General features: G+C 42.1%; 2 protein-coding genes across 2 annotated transcripts; both read left to right on the top strand.

Annotated features, from left to right (window-relative positions):
* Nucleotides 1-1,234: 1,234 nt before the first annotated feature.
* Nucleotides 1,235-5,661, top strand: T265_09241 (hypothetical protein; the record flags this gene model as incomplete). Its single annotated transcript, XM_009175266.1, has 7 exons — nt 1,235-1,345; nt 3,594-3,621; nt 4,138-4,403; nt 4,584-4,708; nt 5,198-5,288; nt 5,381-5,499; nt 5,589-5,661. 7 exons carry the CDS (start codon nt 1,235-1,237, stop codon nt 5,659-5,661), a joined length of 813 nt encoding a protein of 270 aa, XP_009173530.1.
* A 12,129-nt stretch (nt 5,662-17,790) lies between these two features.
* T265_09240 (hypothetical protein) lies at nt 17,791-23,802 on the top strand (the record flags this gene model as incomplete). The annotated part of the gene is made up of 6 exons (XM_009175265.1): nt 17,791-17,970; nt 19,176-19,285; nt 20,024-20,114; nt 20,197-20,315; nt 20,395-20,422; nt 23,521-23,802. The coding sequence occupies 6 exons, from the start codon at nt 17,791-17,793 to the stop codon at nt 23,800-23,802; spliced, it is 810 nt and encodes a 269-aa protein (XP_009173529.1).
* Between the last annotated feature and the right edge of the window lie 1,567 nt (nt 23,803-25,369).

The following is a 25,369-nucleotide window of genomic DNA, read 5'->3' as shown; positions in this document are numbered from 1 at the left end:
TACTTACTTACTTACTTACTTACTTACTTACTTACTTACTTACTTACTTACTTACTTACTTACTTACTTACTTACTTACTTACTTACTTACTTACTTACTTACTTACTTACTTACTTACTTACTTACTTACTTACTTACTTACTTACTTACTTACTTACTTACTTACTTACTTACTTACTTACTTACTTACTTACTTACTTACTTACTTACTTACTTACTTACTTACTTACTTACTTACTTACTTACTTACTTACTTACTTACTTACTTACTTACTTACTTACTTACTTACTTACTTACTTACTTACTTACTTACTTACTTACTTACTTACTTACTTACTTACTTACTTACTTACTTACTTACTTACTTACTTACTTACTTACTTACTTACTTACTTACTTACTTACTTACTTACTTACTTACTTACTTACTTACTTACTTACTTACTTACTTACTTACTTACTTACTTACTTACTTACTTACTTACTTACTTACTTACTTACTTACTTACTTACTTACTTACTTACTTACTTACTTACTTACTTACTTACTTACTTACTTACTTACTTACTTACTTACTTACTTACTTACTTACTTACTTACTTACTTACTTACTTACTTACTTACTTACTTACTTACTTACTTACTTACTTACTTACTTACTTACTTACTTACTTACTTACTTACTTACTTACTTACTTACTTACTTACTTACTTACTTACTTACTTACTTACTTACTTACTTACTTACTTACTTACTTACTTACTTACTTACTTACTTACTTACTTACTTACTTACTTACTTACTTACTTACTTACTTACTTACTTACTTACTTACTTACTTACTTACTTACTTACTTACTTACTTACTTACTTACTTACTTACTTACTTACTTACTTACTTACTTACTTACTTACTTACTTACTTACTTACTTACTTACTTACTTACTTACTTACTTACTTACTTACTTACTTACTTACTTACTTACTTACTTACTTACTTACTTACTTACTTACTTACTTACTTACTTACTTACTTACTTACTTACTTACTTACTTACTTACTTACTTACTTACTTACTTACTTACTTACTTACTTACTTACTTACTTACTTACTTACTTACTTACTTACTTACTTACTTACTTACTTACTTACTTACTTACTCACTTACTTACTTATGTTCAATTATCATTTATTTTTGAAGAGCATGGTCACAAACATAAAAAGTGAATGCAAGCTATGAATGCGAAAGAGCAACAGGAAAATATGGGAGAAAAGAGAGAGAAGTCTGATTCGAAATCATGCCAAGAACAGTTCCAGTCTGATGAGATGAATCCCAAAGTATGTAAAGATTTTGAAATGGAAACACGCGTCTAAGGACCAACAACCAAAGGAAGGAAAAACAATGGTGAATGCTCTTCAAGGCGCAATGTGCGCTAGCACACTTACTTATTTACTCACTCACTTCTTTATGGCGGTACGCGGTACTTCAGAGGAACTTGTCTCACATTCCAGATAGCAGGGACCCAGGAGGTCAGCAGATGAATCCGACTTCATTCGCGGGCGAAGGAAGGTACCGACAACTAGATTTTTATGCTCATCTTTGCCCCCCTCCACTTGTGCTCCGTTCTAGTGACTGGTTGACCGAACAAATCCTCGTTCTGCTGTAGAAGAAAATTCAACTGTGTGCATTCAAATTTTACTGGAACTATGCCCTCTTTGGCGAAAGTACAGCGCAATATGTCATGAACGTGAACCGAAAGATATTCGAATCGACCAATTTTGGCGCCGAAGATGTGGGTGTAATGCTAAATTTGCTCGATTTGAAGTAGTCTTTGGATGAATCTTTGCTAACTGAGAATGTTTTGTCATTCGTTTTCCATGGATTGTGCAAGCAGTGGGCAAAATAACGCACACAAATGGACTTTTTCTTCACTCACCCAGCGAAGTTTTCAAAGTCTGCAGACTTGTTGGATGTTTTCGAACAAATTTTCAACCCTTCGGCCAAGAAAACGCGGACAGCTCTAGATCAAACCAGATACGGTAGAATCGCGCGAGAAACCATGCACAAGCTGTTCAAAAAGCTTACTTGGAATATCAGTGCCCTGTTCATTTCGGTAACGCAGTTAGCCACTCACCATGACCCACTTTTGGGTTTCTTTCTGAATCTTTCCACGACGCTGAAGGGGGGCCCCGTGCGATACGTCAGCTAGTTGGACCGCGTTACACCTACATCCAAATGCCAAAAATGACTAGTTTTGGTTAATTAGGCTAGTTCATGGGCTTATCCAACAATGAATCAAATACTTGAGAACTAATTTGGCATGGTTTGATCACTGAATTTGCACAAAAAAGGCTGGATTAAAGTTTTCGCTCAACTGTCGTGTTTGTTCTGCAGGAATCAGTGTGGTAGACGTTCCCGTTGCAGTTTGTTCCTGAAGGACTAGACCATTAGACTCATGGACACAAAGAAGTGAAGCAATATGTGGGCGATATTTTCTTCAAAGGTACGTACGCAGCACAGCACGTTTTATTCGTAACCCCGGGTTGTCCGTCCGGTGTTGTCGCAAAATGCTTTGTGCACACCCAAAATACCATTTAGCGCTGCATGACTGATAGAAACTTCTACTACGGAACTTTAAGGCAATCGTATTCTGGAAATGGTGATCAGACACCGTGACGTGTGTTCAAAAACGCTTTGAAACAGCTTGCCTTTTGGTTTACAGACACATCTTTCACTGGAACCACTGATGACCTAATGAACAACCTGCAGGATGAATTTAAGAAATCTCGATATTTGATATACCAAGCGACATTTTAGTTGTTGATACCATAAAGAAATGTACTAATTAACCAGAAATGGTGATGATTTGAGTGAAAAAAGTAACTGGCCGGTATTCGCCTGTGTGTTACGAAACTCGAACTGACGAGGTTAGAAACAAATTTTTAGGTAAATATTTCAATATATGCGGTGTTTACAAGCAAAGTGCTCCTGAGGATGTTCAAGCTGATCTTTGTATGTACTAACCCTCCATGTTTGTTGGTTGATTATCAGTCGAGAGGCCTTCCACCGAATTCTTGTTCCTAAATAAGTTCGCTTTGAAATCCAGGGATGTTTAAAGTCCTGTAGACTGCATATGTGTACATGGAGTTGTAACGAATGCGCTGAAGCTAGCGCGCGTAACAAAATTAAGGGAAACCTGATCATCAAAACTACTAGTAGAATCATAAAAAATGCATTCCAAATGCAGTCAAACTAACAGAGAATGTCGCTAAGTTGGGAAACAAAATTGGTCTTTCAAATACTTTGTTAGATGACAAAATGGTCATTCCCTTGAAGAATGCCGTCAGACGATTTGTTCATCTCTTCAAAAAGGAAGCCATCATTCAAAATGTGTGATCTGTCAAGGAAAACAATGCAAACGAAACTCACAGGCATCCATAACTCATGTGTATGGCAATAATGGTGGAAAATGTGTTTCGGGGCTAGTGTTTGCGATGGTAAAGTTATTTCACTTCAAATCCTTGATGCACTCCAGTCAAGCGCCCTTCTTCAGCTTCACTCGTTCTTTCACTTTTCCACACTTAGCGTATTGTTAGAAAGTATCACAAACAAGGTATTTGATGTTGATTAGAATAGGATCTAAAGTAGGTGCCGCATATGTTGTGTACCGACGGCGAAACGTTTACAGAATCCAGCGAGTATGCGCTTGACTCGAACGAAACCCGTGCGATCACCTGCTATCAGTCACCGATCTAAATCAGCGAGCCTTCAGCCAGTTTCCCCAAATCCGTTTGCTCTACCTCTGTGGCTTCCACTCACCGCTTATAACGGTACTAATGCATTTAACATGTCAGTGCTAGGATAGTGTGAAATAAAACGGACAGTGGAACTGTGTTGTGAAAATTGGTAATCATTTACGGGGTTGGAATACTTACCACTTCAAACTGTTATAAACACCCCACTATCTTCGAAATGGTCTACTGCGTATCATGAAGCGGCCGTTGAACAATCTTCTCTGCGGTGAAGTTGGTCCAACCGAGTGCTCAGTGAAATGTTCCTCTTCTAAAAGAAAACCAATCATTGATCGCGTTTCGGTATTCAGTGACTTGCTGACCAATCCTTTCTTAAGTTGACGGAGCACACAATGGAAATTCCTATAAAAGTCGGATGGATGTTAAGCACTTCCATACAGGACAAAAGACAAGTAGCATGCTCTCCGGCCGCTTGCTCACTGTTTACTGCGTAGTCTTTAACACTTGCTTCGTATGGAGTTGCACAACGAAGGCACCAAAGTGGGACCGGAATACGTTTTTAAAAAAACACAACGAATATCGCGAGATGGTTCGATTGGGCCGCGTTCCTAGACAACCGGCCGCTGTGAACATGAAAAACTTGGTAAGTTAAAACAAACCGTTATTGCTCTTTACACAAATATATCGTCACCTAGCGTTTTTTACCATTTTAATCAAATTGATAGGGGTTATGACGGCCCCATCGCTTATTGCTTTTTGATAGATCAAATAAATATCGGTCAGTTTTTAACACAATATTTCCAACTGTATCTTTTAATTTGAGACTTGGAGCTCAAAGCTAGAAAATGACGCAAAAACTTGGGCAACCCGGTGCGTGTTTAAGCATGTGGACAAGGCCTACAGTAGTGACGGTGAAAACATTGGCGCATCATCTGATATCAACTATGAGTAAGTCAGTTATGCTTTTCCATTATGAGAACACTTTCATTGTGGGAATACCTGTACTACCCATCTCCGACTTAATTGACGTCCATCATATCTACCTATCACTATCAACGTTGATACTGATGGGATGATGCGAGTAGTAGGTTTTCTTCTTGTAAATTTGCTTTGCGTCTATTGAAAAGGGAAATCTGTTGCGGAATTGGAGAAGACGCTTCATATTATTTGCTTGGATTTGAGCAACAGTCGACGAATATCCAGGAAAGTTCAAGAAGACGCGTTCAAATAGAAGTTGGAGTTCAGTTTTTGTAAATAAGATGCAAATGAGAGTTTTGCTTCTCTGTCCAATAGTCTATAACTTGTCAGTTGGCATTTTTTAATGGATAACTTTTCAGCGAAGGCCTTCTTCCTTTCACCTGTACTACCCATCTCCGATTTCATTGATCTTCGTCATACCTATCAGCCTATTTTTCACCATACACTTCTCTGTTTTAGTTCGGTCAAAGCTTGGTACGATGAATACAAAGTATACAGCTTTGGACCAATTAGCTCTCACAATCTCGCAGCTACGGGACATTATACCCAGGTAAACATACCTCACCAAGCTTCTCAAGTAAAAACCATACGTGTCTTTGTTCTTTCCGGCTTTCGTTAAATTTAATCATCATTTGTCCACAGATCGTTTGGGAGAATACCACAGAGGTCGGATGCTATCGACATTTGTGTCCATACTTGTACATGAGCAGTGGTGCACCCATGAAAAGTGCCTATTTTTCGGTTTGCCGCTACAGCCCACCGTAAGTTGTACGCGCATTGGTGGCAAACGGACAGGAGTGCGCCACAAGGATGCCTCTATTAAATTCATGTTTTTTTTCCTTTTATTCAGCGGAAATTACTTTGGTCAGGAACCGTATGACAGATCTGGTCGTATAGCGAAAGCTGTGAGCGAAGATTGCTAAGCTAACAGTTGATTTGTTTATTCATTAAAAAAAGCACGAATACACCCATTCTGTTAAAGAATTTACCGACTCTTTTTTTACGAACACCGCCCGGATTCGAGTGATCTCTAATGATTCTCGTCTAGCGCTTCTAAATCTCATATGATTATTTGGAACTGGGTTCAAAATTTATTGCGCAAAACCAGTCTTTTCTGGCATTGAGCAGACAGATATATTACGAAAAGTTAACTGTTAGCTCTTTGCCCCGAGAACCGCGGCATGAGCAAAAGTAACATTAATAGACTACCCTTGTCTAATAGTCAAACGATTTCAAAGTCCTCACATCGCCGTACAATGTGTTGCCCACAAGAATGCTTGGAGTGAACACGGAGTGTTGAAGAAGCCTTGAAAGGATCGACAAGCAACAAGTGAACAACAAAGAGATTTCACGTAAGACGTCAAGTATTTCGAAAACACAGAGGCAAACAGGGTGCATGTGGTTGGTCTAAGGCATTTAGATAAGGTCCCAAGAGAGGCGACATGCGAAATATGATCTCCTCTCAGTCCGAATGGAAAAACAAGTAGGTGCAGAAGAGTAACATGTGCTAAACCAAGATTCCGTGGGACTATGACGCACTTTAGAGTGTAAAACAAAGTATTTCATCCCTCGAAACACACGTAGAGGTAATTTTACCGTAATTTATTTTCGGAACCGAAAGATGGTAATTGAGCAATACTGCAGGGCCTGCTTGCCGTGAGGCTGAACGGTCTGTCGACTTCTTTGGTGCGGTCGTTTCCAAAGAACATGAATAGACAGCTTCTCAAGTTCAGTGGAGTTATTTCAAAGCAGAAACGAATTTAAAACATGAACAAAATTAATATCGGTATACTTGCAATCCGTGATTCATTCGGTGCTTGCATATAAAAAGAAAAATGAATGGGGTAGGAGCTACAAGGCACAAAATGTACAACTCACGAATGGAAATCCAATAGGCGCATTCGTTAAAGCAGTCATGGGAATACTGTATTTGTACTTCTTCCGCATGTTTTTCCTCAAAATATTCTCAGGATTTTCCTCTGTAACACAATCCGCGGTCAAACACTTAACATGCCCAGTAGTGAAAAATTGTCTCTCTTTTTTCACAGTGCTTAAAATGTGGGGATAACGACCCGTAGGTGCATCTCCGCAATCGATGATCTGGACGAGTAGAATATAAGTAAGCTTTTTCTCAGTGTCATGGAAAGTTTACGTTCAGAATAAAGATGGTGGCATTTTTTTATAATGGAAACTACTCACAAGGTTTCTAAAAACTTTCCGACAGCCAGCGACCGGTTTCGCCCTTCTGTTTCGGGCTCATCAGGTAGGCGCAGTCGCCGAGTTTCCGTCAAACTTATGTTCTACTTGAACCTAAATTGAACTATTTTCGAGTAATACACTCATTTGCAAATCGATTTGGTTTTCACGAGAGACTCAACTGAATCTCTCGTTTATGATATTTTGCGACTGAATGTGCTGCACACAGGCCACCTCATATTTCAGTTGGTACGATATTCGAGATATGGGAGTATACTTTTATGAAAGATTCTACTCACAAGTTTGCTGAAAAGTCTTCGACAGCCCACGACCAATGTCGCCCTTCCTGGAGGTAGGCTCGGTAGCTGCATAAACAGTCGGAATGGTGTAAAGTTGTATATGAAAAGGAAAATGGCCCATTTTTGGTGTTAGAATCCCGCGTTCTAGCAAATTCAGATGAACCTATCCCAGTGGTACTAGAATTTCTTCACTACGCCTTGGGTGAGTTAGAGTTTCCCGCTCCACAGCAAGGTGATTGGTGTTTGGTGGAGGCGTCAATAAACCGCACGCTGCCAATGATCTGTCTCAGTAATTGCTCCCCGACCGATTCCAAGACATCCCGCCGTCTTCCACAGGGTTGGCGAACTTTTGCTAACCGGGAGTTGTATTGGTAATCCAAACACTGTTTTATATCTTACATTCACCTCCAACTGGGAATGCACCCAAACTGTGTTACCACAGATAACATTACAAAGTAGATTAAATTCACGTCACGCATTTTAACTCAGAGAAGTGTCATGTGTACCTAAACTTTCTATACCTCTGTTATTCTGCCCCGCTACCATTCAACTCAGCCCCGAAAAAAACTCAAGTAGCGCTTACGTTAAAATATGCGTTAACAACAAAGATACGTCATACGAACCAAAATAAAGGCGGGAAGTGTACTCATAATTTTCTATTTAAGTTGACCATTTAAACGAATCGTTGCACAGAAGGAGAGTGTTTGATAAATGAGTCTGAATGTTGGGGAAGCCGGTTCTGTTCTCTGCGTTCCACCCTGACGTCAACTGATAGAATGCCCTGCCAATGAAAGATACTGGACGGCTGTTCCCTTGTGGTATATCCCTCATATTTGTGTCTTCCTCTGGACTGGGAAGTTTGAACAGAATGCATCATGTGGAATGCATGCAACTATTTGAAAGAATGATATGAAACTGATCAAGAAATCATTCAGAAAGAATTGGTCAAAAATGCAACATCAAAGCGTGATTCTTTAGCTCTCACAAGATATCTTCGTTACACATCCTACACGCGGTCGTGCCAACATGCACCGCCAACTTACGACTGATCACGTCACTCGGGTTAGTGAAGAAACATTTGCAACCAGGTCAGCCTAAAGAACGACGAACAATCTAGATAACCGGGAGGGGACACTGTTTGAGGCAAACATTGACAAGTTGAGCTTACCACGTTGCGCATAGTGCTCTGAATACGTAGCAAGTCAAACAAGAATTTTCTTGGACTAACCCAAAAGTACCGTTAACGTAACCTGGCAGATTTGAAAATAATTGATTGTCTACGCGTAATACACTACTAATAAGGTTGTTGAAAGCTCTTCAAATCTCACAACCGGTTTCGCCCTCCTTGGAGCTCATCCGGCCGATGTGGTCCTCAAGTTTCCGTCAACTTTACGTTCTACTGTGCTGTCGAAGAGTTTTCAACAAACTTATGAGTAGTGTATTACGTCTATACATTTGTCGCGAAGTTTCGAATATAGTACAGGAAATATGAGGCGGCCTTGTGCAGCACAATCAGTTGCTTATCAGCACCACAAACGAGAGATTCAGCTGGTATGGTAATTCGCTATTTAATTACCAGTTTTTTAGAAGTCCAGTACGAATACTTGCTAGAGATGGTATGATTGGGTTGCTCACGGTTTCTCCATTAGGCTATCCTTGCCGGCTGCTTGAATGTGATCTAATCCGGCTACAGTTTCAGTACCTGATAACCTGGTTTAATCACTATAAGTTGGGTTGATTTCTAGAAAGTGGTGAAGTTAGAAGCAAGGTGTAGACAGATCGATGATAGATTAAAAGGTCCCAGCTGCAAGGAAAAGTCACGTACCTAAGTGACCAAGTCGGTTTCGAGTGATTGGGCAATCCAGTTTGGAAGACTTGTGGGTCGATATGCACTTGTAGCCGTATAGTTAAAGATTGTTTGCCAGGAAGTCGGTTCATTTTGTCGCTTTGTAGGTTGTGCACCACCGATTGACTTGGATACATCCAGAGGGACTGAGTGAGATTCTATTTGCAGGTGTTGGTTTGACTTGTGACTTCGTTCGGGATGATTTACTTGGGATCTGCTATTGAGTTGATTGTTAACACATTCTCAATCTCCTTCATAGGGAGGGACTGGGAACTCTCAATCACTCCTTTGTGATCCGGATGGGTTAGGCTTTTTAATCAGACAACGCAACTCGTTTCATCTGACCCTGTATACACAGCTGTACTACTTGGATTTTCGCCTGTAAATTTCATTGAGCGATGCGATTTCTGACCAGAATTACGTAGGCTTTGGGTAGATTAGTCAATAGGACGGTTTTTGTTCAACATCCCCTTTCTTTCTATGACTTTGGGTTGCATTTATTAATGAGCTTAACTGATCGCAGACGAGCATGCTAAAAATTTACAGGAATCTAGGTGAAAAATGTGCGCACTTAGTTCAAAAAAATGGAAACGTGAGTTTTGGCGAACAAGATTGTAAAAAGTGTTAGTCACGGTTTTATAACTGACGGCGGTCCTACACTGAAAGTTTCTGGGTCTGCTTCCGGCAATACTGACTCCAGAATGTCCATAAAACATTGAAAAACTCTAAAATGGTCCGAAAAAAGTCCAAAAACACCAGAAGGTCACAATGAGAGTTGTGTTTCTCAACCACGCCCATGAGCTCAACATTGGTATTGATTTACTTTAAATAAATTGGCGTCAGATTTCATTTCACTTGGGGATAAAGGCTACGATGCAAGATAGCAAATAAGCACTCTGTTTTACTTATATGTGCTTGATCGTTTACTCAACTACGGACTACGAGAGTGTAAGTCTAGAACATCTGTAACACACTAGAATTGTGCTGTTTCGCAGTAACAGGATGGCTCAATCGAACAATAAGTCTGTGCGGGGCGCAGACTTAGCCTAACCGGAATGATTCAGACAAGCGATACACTTAACAAAGTCCTGCTATTAGTCAGCGTTTGATCCCAGGCTTTTGAAACTTTCTTGAGTAACTGTGTTGGGACGCAGCGGCACCCTGGGATAGATTAATGCTGTCTGATGATTGTATGGATGCAATATATTACTCAGAAGTTTGCTGAAAATTCTTCGACAGACCACAACCGGTTTTGCCGTTCTTGATACTCATCAGGTAGGCACAGTCCTGGTGCTGTCTTTTGGCCAGTGAGGTGGTATCGACGTAATCTAGTTTAGTTCAGCAAGGTGCAGGGCACAAAAATATCTCCATTTATGGTGTTCGGGTTACCAGGTTCATTCATCATTACCTTTGAAATAAGTCGTGTATTTTTCGTATAATCAGGTTGACGCACTTTTCCACCAGTGCTCTTCAAAGGCAACAACCAAGAATTCTCGTGTAAATGATTGCAAACGTTTTGAAAATGCTCTTTTGTCTGCATTTATATATTTCTCAAAGTGATGATGCGCATGGATGATACTTAGCCCGCGAAAGGCTAATTCCCGTTTAGTTTAAAGTAAGAAAAGAAGGTAATTTCTTTTCAATACCGTAAACTTCCACTGGATATAACAAACGTTAGTGTGGCCTGCTTTTTACTCGGTGTGACAAAACCTACATAGAGGGGATAAAAGCATAAATCCGTGGTAAATAATGTATGGTTGTGTGAGCTCTTCAAGTTTTGTCTGTACGGTATATGACAGCAACAATTCGCGCAAAATTCTCTGAAAATAAATCCTAGAAAGCATTTGTCAACTACTTCTAAGTAAAACTGTTAGTAAAAGTTTGTGAACAACTGACCGGGGGTTGCTACATTCGAAAGGAACAACGGTAAAAAGGGGTGACGCTTGTTTCGTGGTACTGAGGAATAAATTGCTGAATTGATTTCAATTTCTCTTCGAGGAACTCCCACCCACAACGGGTGAAAAGAAAAATGTGCGCAAACATCCAGACCACTTCTGAATATAAAGTCAGATGGCATTTTCACTTTTGACCATGAGACATGAGAAACATTTACCTGCATGCCAAAAGTGGATTTACCAAGATGGATGTTTGCAATCTCATTTTGATCTGATCTGTTATAGTCAGATGAATACAGAGGTCTACGTAAACATATACGTATAAACTATACAATAAGTTTTATGTGGACATAAAATCATACTTTTACAGTATGTAAAATGTGCAACGTGGAAATGAGAGCATATCACCCTCCGTAAACCATATCGTATATTGTATTGTGTATCACACATCTTACTACATATCAGTCAGTTAATTAAAAAGTCTATGGTTGCAGTTTCAGACTGTGAAATTCTGGTACTAAATAGAGCAATCTAGAAGACTTCCGCCTGGCACAAAACTTATAGCACTTTGAGATGTAGTGATTCCATACCCATGTACGCAATCGAATCATGCAATACGGAATTTTGAGCGGAGATTCCGTCGATCACGCTTAACTGTTGTGAAGCACAGCTTATTCATCCTTACTGGAAATCATCAAGTGCGCGACTCACGAAACGGATAGAGTTTCGAAACCACGGAATCCTGACTAGTATCTGGCAACCACCGCGTTCGACCACGAGCATCCGACCAACAGCACAATTAGCTAGCACTTCAATAACGGAACCCACCTTATGTGGTCACGTGTTGCCCTAAATGCCATCTCAGGTTCGCCCACGACAAGAATTATCCATACATCTGCGCTACTTATAAAAAGCGCAGTAGTATGAAAAATCTGTACACAATTACAGGTCAGCTGATCGGCTTCCGGGTCCTAGCCGGGATGTTGCTACTTAAAATTTCTTGGTAGATTTGTGAGGAGTTGATGAACCTCAATAACAGCACCTATGCAGCGCTTATCGTTTTTTGGCATAGACTGATTGGACGAGGTCTTCATTGAAATTCCCAACCCTACCACCGCCAATGCAAACTGCTGGTGTGCATAAATGATGAAAATCGAACTGGCCGGGCATCTGCCGGCTAAATTTGAACCAGTTACTCGACTGTATTGTCATACTATGAGGCAACAGCACCAGTGATCAGGAAACTGTTAGTTTATAGCCTTGGTATCTGTTCTCACCCAAATACTGCGGTAATGATAACCCTCCAGATAATACTGCAGTTTAGCTGTGGAAGGTGCGTTGTCTCCATAAAATTTGGAATAATTGACGAATGGGGCTAGTGACTTGGTGTGCGGATGCTTACTGGTGCCCATGATTATGTCTTTATTCTTGGACCGGCTGATAGTTCTGAATAGGCTTCTTCCTGTCAGCCCACCTACTCTATTGCCCCAGGTCTACAGCGGTTTCAGCGACTTGTACCAAACACTACTGCAATTTCAGTATTGTTGTGGTTAGTGAATCAAACCTCTGGAGTTCCGAGTTTGAAATCAGGAAATCACGCTCCTTAATTACCACTGGGTTTGAGCATGATTCCGTCGGTGGTGAGAAGTTTCTTACGATACTGTTTTTGTCGTATGTTCCGATTTTCTGAGTTTAAACGGATAAACAGGTCGTTCGCCGTCGCGATTAGAAAGGCGCACCCGATCCACGTTCTCCTGATCACCAGATTCACGCGGTTGGTGATTATGGAACTCGGCGTGTACACCGAACTCCTGCATTACCTTTTGGATTGCGGTGCCAAGGGGACCGATCAGCATGGAATGGATCTCTTCTGGTATACACAGGGCTTCCGTGACTTAATAATCAAATTTGGCGATGGCAGCTTCTAACTCTTCCTTGGCGGCAGCGACTCGTTCCTGATAGCCTCGAAAGATGCCAGTACTAAGCCACTCTTCATCCGGCTTGGCCGATTTGGGTTTCTTCGAAACGGCGGGAGGAGAGGCGGGAGCATTCATTCCCCTCGTGAAAGGCTTGCTGCAAACGGAGACGTATGTATGTACGTACGTACGTACGTATGTATGTATGTATGTATGTATGTACGTATGTATGTATGTAATGTATGTATGTTTGTATGTATGTATGTATGTATGTATGTTTGTATGTATGTATGTATGTATGTATGTTTGTATGTATGTATGTATGTATGTATGTTTGTATGTATGTATGTATGTATGTATGTTTGTATGTATGTATGTATGTATGTATGTTTGTATGTATGTATGTATGTATGTATGTTTGTATGTATGTATGTATGTATGTATGTTTGTATGTATGTATGTATGTATGTATGTTTGTATGTATGTATGTATGTATGTATGTTTGTATGTATGTATGTATGTATGTATGTTTGTATGTATGTATGTATGTATGTATGTTTGTATGTATGTATGTATGTATGTATGTTTGTATGTATGTATGTATGTATGTATGTTTGTATGTATGTATGTATGTATGTATGTTTGTATGTATGTATGTATGTATGTATGTTTGTATGTATGTATGTATGTATGTATGTTTGTATGTATGTATGTATGTATGTATGTTTGTATGTATGTATGTATGTATGTATGTAAGGTGGGTTAGGTAGTTTTTCGCTAGCCAATTATATGGTGCCTATTGACTATCCTAGATTGTCTGTCTTTGGATATCATGTCATCACTTACATTTGATTGTTAGCTATCCGCAGCACAGAACTAGAAGGTGCTAGCCGGGGCACTCGGTTCAGAAGGTGTGCAAAAGAGCAAATCTCACGCCGTTCACATTGGAATTACACCAGGCTGCGGTTTTCTGTCCTACCGATTTTATCATTCGGATCCGTCTGGCGAGAATGGAATGTGAATTTCGACAGAATAATGAGAAAAAACAGTAACAAGGGTCTGTATCATCAGCATGAGGAATTCGATTTGGAATGCTTGTAATTCGTGGTCGGGAAGTGCATAGCCTCTAGTACGGATAATTAACTGCACACCACAAGTAAGCATGGCATGGCAGAAATCGATTATAAAACTCTAACAGATAAGGCTCCTTCTCATATGTTAGTGTGTCACTACACTGGGCCTTAATTTTTTTCTGTTCACTAATACCTGAGCAAACGTTTGCATTGGTAAAATGCGAATTATACAAAAATATAAAAAGTGTGTATCCGCAAAGTCTACTCTACTTAATTTTGATGAACTCATATAAAAAGACTGCTTGAAGCTCATGTAAACTCGGGATTTACAGCGCGAGTTCCAAAGAAGAAAAACAGACATTGGAGATTGGAAATCATCAAAGAGATGTCTGAACTTCACTGGATTTGCCCGGCATTATTCCCTTACGTCGGTGACGCAAAAAACAAGCTGGTTCTTGATATTTTTCTGCTAACTGTCATTAACATTGTAACGTCATTGATGCCGTTAAATTTCGCTTGCTTCTGACATATTTTCGAATGAACAGCTTTGATATAAAAATAAAGGTTATTTAATGAAGATTGTTCTCCCAACAAGGACCCATTCCAAGTGAAGATCTCCAGTCGCATGTGGATTACAGCTGGGACAAGAAATACTTCGCCGGACTTGAAGAATTCTACGGAAAGTGAATCCAAAATCCTCGACTGATAGAGTAAAAATAAACTACTGAAAAATTCAAAAAGCCTGATGACATTATACACTGCGTAAATCCTAAAAGATGATGACCTAACCATATATCTCAACTGACCTAATAAAAAGTGACGATCTGCTGGGTTGAATTGCTTACAGCAACAGGGCTACAAACCAGCTACGAAAAGTGGGACCAAGATGACTGAATGGCTTGTCGGTGGGGATGTTGAAGCCGAGATGGGCGGCAGTACAAAGCAAAATCTTTTGTCTGCTTTAGGCGGCTTGGGAGATTTCAAAGATGCAACGGCAGAGGAAACCCATAAAAGACGGACGTTTATTGAGGAACAGGTTTCCTGTTCCCAGCGCTGTGGATCGTTCTATGAAACTTTGACTTTTGAGACAACCTTGTTAACCTCAATAAGACCTTTCGAATTGGGATGGAAGTGCAGGTGGTGAAGTGTAGACAGACTTTGAACGATTTCCTAATCCTTGCCGAAAATTTTTTATCCCAATGCTTCTTGGTCTCTAGTTGACAACCATCCACACCGATGGCCCCGCCATCATGAAGGTGATATCCTCATCTAATACTGATTGAAATATCATCTATTCAGTTCAAAGCACTTCCTCTAGAAAACACTACCGGAAAAATCCAATGTCCGCATGCCACCGTTACCAAACTACCTTGACTTATTTTCGTATTCTAAGACACTTGCAGACTACTACCAACTCTTCAGCGACCTTAGTCTAAAACATAAACGTTACTACAAATTTCGTCTTCTACAGCTTACAGCTTGTATTCAACATCAACAACACATTCGACCACATCATGCGTTCAACCGAATACATATGAGGTAGAGTACCGCTCGGATTTGCGCTATTATAGAAGAACCAACGAGAAATAATGAAATAAACACACGGATTTCAAAGGCTAGCGCGGTATTTGTTTGTTCCGAGGAACTCACAAGTAACACTTGAACATAGACGCCATTACTGTAGTGCACCAAACTGTTTTTCTGTCTGCACCAATTTCCGACACCGAGCCCTGGTTGATGCACAGACTTCAAGTTTTTAGTACTTGACCGATTTGACTTGAACTGCCTGCGCAAACTGAATGACAGTTTTCCAAACACCCAAGATGTGTGAACAGAAAACGCTGCCAAAGTGGAGTGTCTTCGGGTACAGAAAAATCAGCTGCATTTATAAGGTCACTTCAATGGCGGAAAATTTCATCCCGAAGTAGCTGAAAAAAACGGGGGTCGAATTTGGAGAAACACGAAGTTTCCCTATTGTGACAGTTATCAGGTAAGTTTGAAGAGCTGTAACGTCGTAAGACGACCTAGTACTGGAAAGCCGTGAGAAAGAAGCTATAACGGTTATAACATGAACAAGAAGCTTTGAGACTTAGCACAATGCATTGCTGCAAAATAACCGGAACAGTCACAAAGGGTTGGTTTCTCCCAATGCAGTCCTAACCACGAGGAGATTCACAACGTTAGCAGTACGGCAGTGTGAGTCACAACCGTATTCGCGCGTCAACCTGCTGAAAGAAGCTCGTTGAAACGTAGCATGTTTCATCGTCTGATGACTGACCGTCCGGTATTCTCGTTCTAAGGATTACGTCGTAATTAGCTACAGAAACAGTTGAGTATTTTCGGGTTATCTTTGACTATCTTGATGATGCTATTAGTAACTCTCAGTAACACTAGCCTAGTACTCTACTAAAGGAGCTGTGAGGTTACGCTGAATCTTATTTGAATTATCGCATGATGTCGGCACCTGGATGACAGACAGTTATTTGGTACAGGTGCCCATTATTGTGCCATCATGTCTAAGCCGACAGAAGACTTGTGACAAGCCTGAGAACATCATAAACGAGAGATTCAGCTGGGTTCCAGGTGAGTCTCTCGAAAGAACCAAATTAGTTTGCAGATGAGTGTATATTCGCTAATTGTGACAAGCCACTTCATACTCTACCTCCGACTGCGTTTGTTCTAGTAAATGCCCAATCAAGCGGCTTGCGCTCAGAGCCCACTCGGTTCAGCGCAAACCGCTTATCCTTATCACATAATTATTCCTACAACACATATTGTTATGGGTATATTAGTACACAGGAGTACGTTTATACCTTATGCCACTGACGTCCCTGGGAGAAGGGAATTATTCCTACAACAACACATATTGTTATGGGTGTATTGGTACACAGGAGTACGTTTATGCCTTATGCCACTGACGTCCCTGGGAGAAGGGCCTTTTATGCCCATGCAAACAATACTTTTGAACAAATACGTTGCAACCAATGACTATTGTGCGACATGGATGGAGGTAGCAATTTATCCTTTCCGGAGAACGGTCAGTCGAACTGCTAATTGGTTGGTTGTAGGTTAACGTTATGATATTCATTAGGCGTTGTATTTCTGAGCCATTCTGGTGATTGACTGATTGATTCTGGTGACATTGATGTTGCGTGTTGATGCAATGGAGAATTCAGCATGGCGAAACAAATGCGGGTAACAACAGCGTGAATGAAGTACGGATAAACGTAATAGAAACGGCCAAATGTCAGGTTGTATACATGGGTTGTTTGTTTAGGCGAAAGGTCCGTGGTTCGAACTCGGCCTCTGCCACTCGACTTCCCCTGTCTAGGCTTGGGCGACCTAGCAGTATCCCAGCCCTCGTGCTTCCTCCGGGTGGCATGGCAGCTAGGCATCGGAAGGCTGTTACAGCTGAAAGATTGCTATTTTTTTCGTCATGTTGTGTAAGTCAGTTGTGAGTCACGTCGTGTACATCGGTTGTGAGTCACGTCGGGCTCACTACTTATTAGTACACTACTGGTTCTGGCCATAACACAAATCAGACGGTCTTGATCAAAGCTGTTTCACGTTTTTTTCACGCAACTCATACCTTCGAAATGGATGCACACCATCATCACACACCATTCGCTTTGTTCACAAATGATTAACAAGTCGTAGATTAAACTTTTCATTTTCTGAAAAACTGGTCCACTTTCTCAGTGCTTGGAAACCAGTAGTAGCTTAGGTCGGTTCTCTCAGCAACTTTTGAACCAACCGAGTGCTGAGTTTGCGCGACACACCCTATAAAATGCCATCAGCTTCAGAGCGTTGGAAAGATAGCAAGAAAAATGCGCTTTGTTCCACCTCTGGCTGCCCTTGGTCTTGCATTTACCATCTGTTTTATTTGCGGTTGTAGGCCACAAAACTTAGGCCCGATGACATTTTTGAATAACCACAATAAATACAGAGTGATGCTCCGAGAGGGGCGCGTCCTTGGGCAACCAGCCGCTAAAAGCCTTCAAAACCTGGTAAGTCATTGGTAAGCTGCGGTCTACTGTAATTCTTAATTGACCTTTGCATCGTCTGACCTGAACTCACTTAATTCATACCTCTGAAACCATGCTGTACAGATTCACCCTGAACCACGCAGTCTTGCATCTCAGATGCGACCCAGCTGTTTCCAAAAGAGGCTGCCAAAAATTACCTAGGCAGTTTGCTTCAATTTCACAGTGGAAGGATGGAATACGGTTAGTTTTCTGACCGCCATCTGCGTCGCACTGCCTTCATGTTAAACCAGCTATACCCTGTGTAGAGGGTCTTCTTGGATACCTCGGAGAGAAGCTGCCCAAGCATACTGACCAGTTCTTTCAGATGTGGATAAATTATTCGTCCTAGTGAAGTCAACTATTAACCTTCGGAATTGAAGATGTCGACCCGGTTTTCAGTTTGCCATATCGAACACACCGTTGATTTTTATGCACTTTAGTTGTAAGAAGCGCCACGGTTATGTCCGCATGTTAACGGTGAAGAACCTGTGAAAAAATTGCTTTATTAGCTACTTGAGTCGAGTGTTACCGAATCTTCCGTTACATTCTATTGAGAAAGTAGTCTCAAAATATTCACCAGAACTTAGTGGTCTAAACCTCTATCTTGTGCGCACAAGATGTGGACAAAATGTGTGCACAAGCCTGGGCCTTGATCTTCTAATCCATCTGTCGCTAATGTAACCTGTAAGTTCTCCTACAGTCCCGGAGATGGATAGGTTAGCAGAAGAGACGGGTGACTGGTGGAACATGCAGTGGAATACTTTCCAAAGGGTTTTATCCACATGTTGTTGAGAATGCTATTGAATCAAAGGGCAAATCACAGGTATGTGTCGCCAATGACCAGACACCCGTTAGATCCTGGTCATCGGGTTGATCGAATTGACGCGATCAACTCTTTACGAATCGTAATGTGAAACAAAAGCCCCAAGTTTTTAACAATAGGCGTAGCGCTGCAAATCAAATCAGACTGTCTCACATTGTCCGGTGTAACCTTGGATATTCCTGTAATAAAACTAGTGTTGGTCCGAGATCAACTTGATGAAACCGCAGAGCTATCGGTAAACTTCTCTTAAAAAATAACTCTCCTAATATAGAGTGTTTCATGTAAATTAAATTGATTAGTGAATACTTCCGGACGAAAGCGAATCGTCCTTTCTCAATTGTGCTTCCACTTTCCGCTCACCCAGACTTGGAGTTCGCAGCTGGAAGATGATGCGAAGACCTGGGCAATGAATTGTCAGTTCACACATGCTACTGTGGGTGAGAACCTTGCCATGTCAACTGGTATCAATCAGGAGTAAGTTGTTGGTCAGTCTGATAATCAAACTTTAATACCACGCATCCTTTGGAACGGCTTTTAGTTCCGTCATCAGTGTTTGTGTTCACGTCAGCCGTTTCTCCGAAGTGGCGCAGAATATTTAGGGTAAACAATTCTGATGAACATCACAGCAGTAGTATTGAGTTAAGGCAGAACACGATCAACACAAATGCGTGCTTAGCGTAGGATATGAAGTTCTCCGATACGATCACTACCGGTTCTCATTTCGACGTGAAGATGATCCGCCTCAATGCAGTACCTTTCTCGGTGCGCCTAGATTGTGATGGTCTAATGAGTGCAATGCTATGACCAAGTTTCCCGTACTTCAAACCTCTTCTTGAACTTGGGTGGAGAAATGACAGGATATGGTGGCATGAATGGACTTCTTACTGACTAGCAATTATTAATCAGTTAGGCAGACGTTTGGCGAGTCAAGGTGGAACTCAAGTGTACATGCACGAGGTGCGACAAAGTTCGCGATGCCAATGGGTCAGCAAACTCAATACCACAGACTACTCTTGATCTGTTGGGATAAGAATGATCCAGGTAACAAACTCTACGTGAAAATAAATGATTGACTGGAAGCTTTTGATGCTTCAATTGTACGTCAAGTCCAGGCATTCAGTAATACGCCAATCACCACATAAATTGCACAGATGCATCACTCGGCTGTATTATGATCTAACTCGAATATGGCTTTATGTTTCCCGTTTAAAGTCCCGTAAAAATGTGGTTCGACGAACACGAACAATACAAGTTTGGACCAATCAGTATGGAAAAAGTTGCGCAAACGGGTCATTACACGCAGGTGAGAGATTGGAGGACTATATGAATTGCTGAGTATCCTATTTTTGGTCAAATTCTGAATTAAAAATGTGTACCTTTTGCAGCTTATTTGGGAGGACACCAGAGAACTTGGTTGCTACCGTCATTTGTGTGACGGAGTCCCTCTGAGTGGCGGTCAAAGGATGAAGAACGCATATTACACAGTTTGTCGCTATTCACCACCGTAAGTGGTTTACACCGTTGGATAGCTAAAACTGGCTGGACTCGAGGAGGTATTATTCCCAGCCTTTTCTCTTTTTCAGCGGCAATTACGTTGGCCAAGAGCCTTACGTCAGAGCTGACCAAAACGGACCGGAGATATAAAACATTGGTTTGATCAGTCGTGAAACGAATCGTTCTTTCTGTTGATCACTAATTTGTCTCCAGAAGGAAAAAAATGTTGCTTACCATAGACTTCTCGTTGTTCAACCGATATCTTCGTCCGGTTCGCGTACAGGACTAGCAAGAATTAACTTCAGTTAGATTTCTTCTTTGATGCAAACCTCACGTGTGGTTCGCGAACAAAAAGTACAAAGTATGAGAATATGGGCAGAAATTTTTTGAAGAGGCTTCGGCCGAATAGCTGTGCGACCTGCGCACTGTTTTAAGCTCTTAGACGGTCAGTTTCTCACCACAAACTTCAAAACTGGTCCATATCACCGTACCGTCGATCTGGATATCTCCGGGTTTGCTGAACGCAGATCTAGCTCTTAAGATACGCACCAAGGTCTGACCTCTTATATCTTATCTTTGGACAAACAGGCTTATCAACTAGATCAGTGTGACTTCAGGTAAGGACACCTGTCGGTGGTAAAAACCGCTTTGTGCTTGGATAGTGCGGAGAACATTCTGCACTCTGGCATCTCGATTGTCACGAATAGTGTCATCAGTGTCTCCCACACATAGAGTTTGTTAGCATGGAGGGTGTTGTAGCCGGACATCGCCACCCTCAAGCAGTCTGTGTTGGGATATGTAAACAGCAGAATTGAAGGTAACGAAGCATAAAAAACACCCTTGCAGCGCTCCGCTCGAAAAGGGGAACCACTAAGATAGTGAGTTCAGACTGAGGCTGATATAACATAAGACAAGATCCTGAAGACAACCACAAATTCGCTAGACGCTCAGACCTCAGTGCGCAGTCCCAAAGCCTAGACACCCAAAAAGACAGCAACGATTTGCTGATAATAAACGCTGCAGTGTTCCAGAATCTAATAGGCATCTAGTCAAAACATCAACCCATATCCTTCCCAAACCAACCTTACTCTTCTTCATGCGCTGTTCACTGCCCTGGCATGATCTAAGGAAAACTACGGGAGACTCTTGAAGCGCACATACCCATAGCGAACGAAATAACTGTTTCCTTATTTTCGTCTTTCGGCATAGGATGAACCGGCAGTCAATAAGGGAACCCACGTAGGGATTCGATGAAATCGTTCACTAATTACAAAGCCGATGGAGGTACCATAAAGCACATCTCATCTTTTCTTCAAAACCGGGATACATCCCATCTACATATGAATTGAGAAGATCGTTTGGCCTGGTGGGTAGTAGGAAGGGTGGACCAAATTCGCAAAGGCGGAAGAAACGGTATCATCAGGAAAAGGCATATCGTAATTCGCGGTCCAGTTGTGGGATAACGCTTGCTACGTTACAACCTGACATAAAATAAACAACTTATGATGACTTGGAGATGGAAGCAAACTCAAAACTCTTTATTGCTAGAAAGCATCAAAATTGCGCAAAACGTTTCATTCCCTTTAAACTATTGATTAAGAGGAACATTTCAAGTATCATAATGGCCATCAGCACGTGTACTTTTGAACCTCGGACAGGATTCTAACCCTTCTTCTGAAGTGTTAGCCTCCACATTCAAGGATCCGGCATCACCAGTGGTTACGTAACGATGTTCAGTGTAGTGCGGTACATCAGGTTAATACTTTAGGTTAATCCAATGACTGTGATCGGACCAATTGGGTGCGTAATACGATCCGTAATACGATCGAATTGGTTTCTGGAAGGGAGTAAGATACTCGTCCACCACTGTCATACTGGTTCAGTCGATTCCCTCCAATTCCGATACCAAACAATAAGAAGGATACTTGTCAGCTTCGGGTAACCGGCCATTCACGGTCAAGGTCGCCGAAACGAGGCTAGCTTCGACTCTTCGGCTTAGGAAGAGTCGTGGCCAAAACTCCGACAACAAGACGAACTAGTTCCAAAGGCAGGGTGAAGTATTTGACTGCAATATAGAAGCCTTCTCATGATGGGGTTCGACAAATGGTACTAATGATTGGCTTAGATGCACCGAAGTAAATAGATAAATCGGATGTTGATCATCAGAAGTGGAAGACTTTCTGAGCTTCACAGCCTTTTGTGAAACTAAAATATTTCCAACTGATTGGACAACAAGTTGGCTGGAACACAGCTCTCAGTAAGACTAAAAGTGAGCCAAAAATGACCTGATTCGCTGATCGTCAGAAAAGGTTTCAGCACTGCATACAAACGATACCGATTCGACTCCATGAGAAGCAATACCAACTTCAAAAGCAGGAAAGTAAACCCCGCTGCTGTCACACGTGGTATGCCTACTGGTCCTCGTCGTGTAAGAAACAGCTGAAACGACATCGTCGTTGTCAACACGAATGATGCTGGTTGGGACGCGCTCACATTCACGCTGTCAGTTTTTATTCATTGTGTGTTTTCATTTCTTGGTGAAATGCCGAGGACACCGCAGAAATATGACTGCGGTTTACTTGAGTTGCGGTGGTTCTACTTTAGCATAGTTACTCTAGTTTGAGTACAGAAGTGACCTAGGTCTGCATATCAGAAATTTCCGGTGTGTTATGCCTGTCAGTAATAGGGTGATGGCGTACACTATTGAAAAGTATATGAGTAGCATCGGTTCAGGTGTGAAAGTGTGACCACCATTGTATGGTATTCAAACAACGTCAAGGGAATTTAAAGAGAGAGTCCCATAATTCTCACTTTTCAAAATATCTGTGCAAATTGGGTGTTCACTTTCATGTCTGATGGTTTCTAACCACCTAATTCGTGTTGGCTAACAAATAATTCTGCACCCGAAGACACTTATCTTCTCACTCCGTGCAGTGGGCAAAATCCTGGGGCCAAAACCTATCGAAGCTGCGACGTGACGGCCTTCCTGAGTAGTAGGGGTTGGGATTATCTCACACTGAAGGCCGAACGGGTAAAGTGATGGCACCGAAAATATTCCTTGGAGGCCCGCTTTAGGAAGTTGGTCTGGGGCGCCGTGAAGCCAGCAACTGCAGTGAACTTCGACAAGCCAGCAGGTCCCCAGGATGCTATGAAGCGATCCAAAGCAAAAGGGTAAATTGATGGCACCGAATATATTCCTTGGGGGCCAGCTTTAGGAAGTTAGTCTGGGGCGCCGTGAAGGCAGCAACTGCAGTGAAATTCGACAAGCCAGCAGGTCGCCAGGATGCTATGAAGCGATCCAAAGCAAACGGCATAGGATTAGGATGAAAAACGGCTCAGCTGTAACACCCTTTCCGTGCCTAACTTGCATGCCATCAGTAGGAAACACGAGGGCTGGAATACTGCCTGGTCGCTCAAACATAGACAAAAGTTGGGATGCAGAGGACAGGTTCGAACCACGGACCGTCCGGTCAGTGAATTCACACTCTAATCACTGAGCGGAATTCGGCACAACATTGATCTTGGTCGGTCTGAAATGGTGGTTAGACCGTGCCTCGCCGGGATTGGAAGTCAGCAGTTGCTGCCGGACCAGTTCATCGAGGGTGTGCAGCCAGCGCGAGGCGCTCAGTTACGTTTGCAAGCAACAACTGGCTACTTGAGCGTGGAAGCCTTGGTACATCTGGCAATAGTGCCAATAGTAACACTTCAGCGGGACGGGGACCCAGTGGACGAAATTAGACCGGCTAACGGAAGAGCTCAAAGCCAAAAGACAGGACCGCGGAGAAAAATTCGGATGCGTAGATGCTACAGCCGTGGCATGGATCGCCGCTGTAAAAACCAGTATTGTCTTAACCGGCTATCTGTCAGTACCAACGCTTTTGATTGCTTGCCTTTTCCCTGGAGGGTCGCGATCACTGCAGTGATGCAGCCTACGATACCGGTCATCATTGGGATAGACGGGAAGGGTGAGTTGTGCTCACTGGGCGGCGGTGTCAATGAGGCAGATGGGAAACGAAGCTGATTGCAAATCGTGCTCGCTAGCATCGAGGACACTGGGTAGATACCGATTGATAATTGACAACTCATCATCGTACTTCATGCAAATGGGCGACATGCCGATGTAGCACGTGAATGACCCGAAGACGACGCAGACAGTTTGGGGAGCAGGATTTTCCGAAAGAGCAGAATCGGTGGTAGGCCTAAACTGGGGAAAACTGATAACAAAGTATTGCTCGGGCAAGCATAGTTGTCACGCCAGCGCTTCCATGAGAGAAATGCGTGTGCGCAGACTTCCTTCTTGGAGGGCTGCATCAGTATAATCTAGGAGCGAGGAGGCCGAACTGTTTACAATTAACTAAGATCCGTTTGGCATTTGCCTGTGTCCGAATACCTCACTGCTCGATCCCCATCAGACTCACTAAATTTGCCGAGGCCCATAGGGAGATACAAGAGATGCTTGAAAATGTTATAGTCGAGGAAGCCGATTTTGTAGAACCGATCTGTGGCTCTGGTCAAGAAGGCGAACGGAAAAACTTGATTTTACGTGGATTTCCGACGTTTGAAATAATTGACTCTAAATCGGATTGTAGGCATCCTTTTAGTCGAGGACACTTTTGATTAGCCCCAGCTGGGTGACTTGCGTTCTGGATACTGGCAACCATCCACCAAATCAGAGAAACGTGAGGAAATGGCGTTTACTGTTCTGTGTCAATCTTGAAGGATGCCAAGTGCTTGTGGGGAGCGCCACTCACTTTCCGGTGCTTGATGTTTCGTTAGATGAGAGGTGGAGCGCCTTCAGGTGCGTGGTCATTTGTTGATCAACGCGAATTAAGCGGTTACAAGCTACCAGATAAGCAAAGTAAAAAAACTTGGAAAGCTTTTGAAAAGTGAATATCATCGAACATGCCCTTGAGCTTTCCAGCGGGGGGGGGGGTGGCCCAAGTGGTTAGAGCGCGAATTTACTGACCGGAACGTCCGTGGTTCGAACCCGACCTCCGCCACTCGACTCCTCCTGTCAGGCTTGGGCCACCTGGCAGTATCCCAGCCCTCGTGCCTCCTTCGTGC

This window comes from Opisthorchis viverrini (genome assembly GCF_000715545.1).
Source record: "Opisthorchis viverrini unplaced genomic scaffold opera_v5_264, whole genome shotgun sequence".
Classification (NCBI taxonomy): Eukaryota; Metazoa; Platyhelminthes; class Trematoda; order Opisthorchiida; family Opisthorchiidae; genus Opisthorchis; species Opisthorchis viverrini.
Note: the sequence above shows the minus strand (reverse complement) of the source record. Positions and strands in the feature narration are given on the sequence as shown.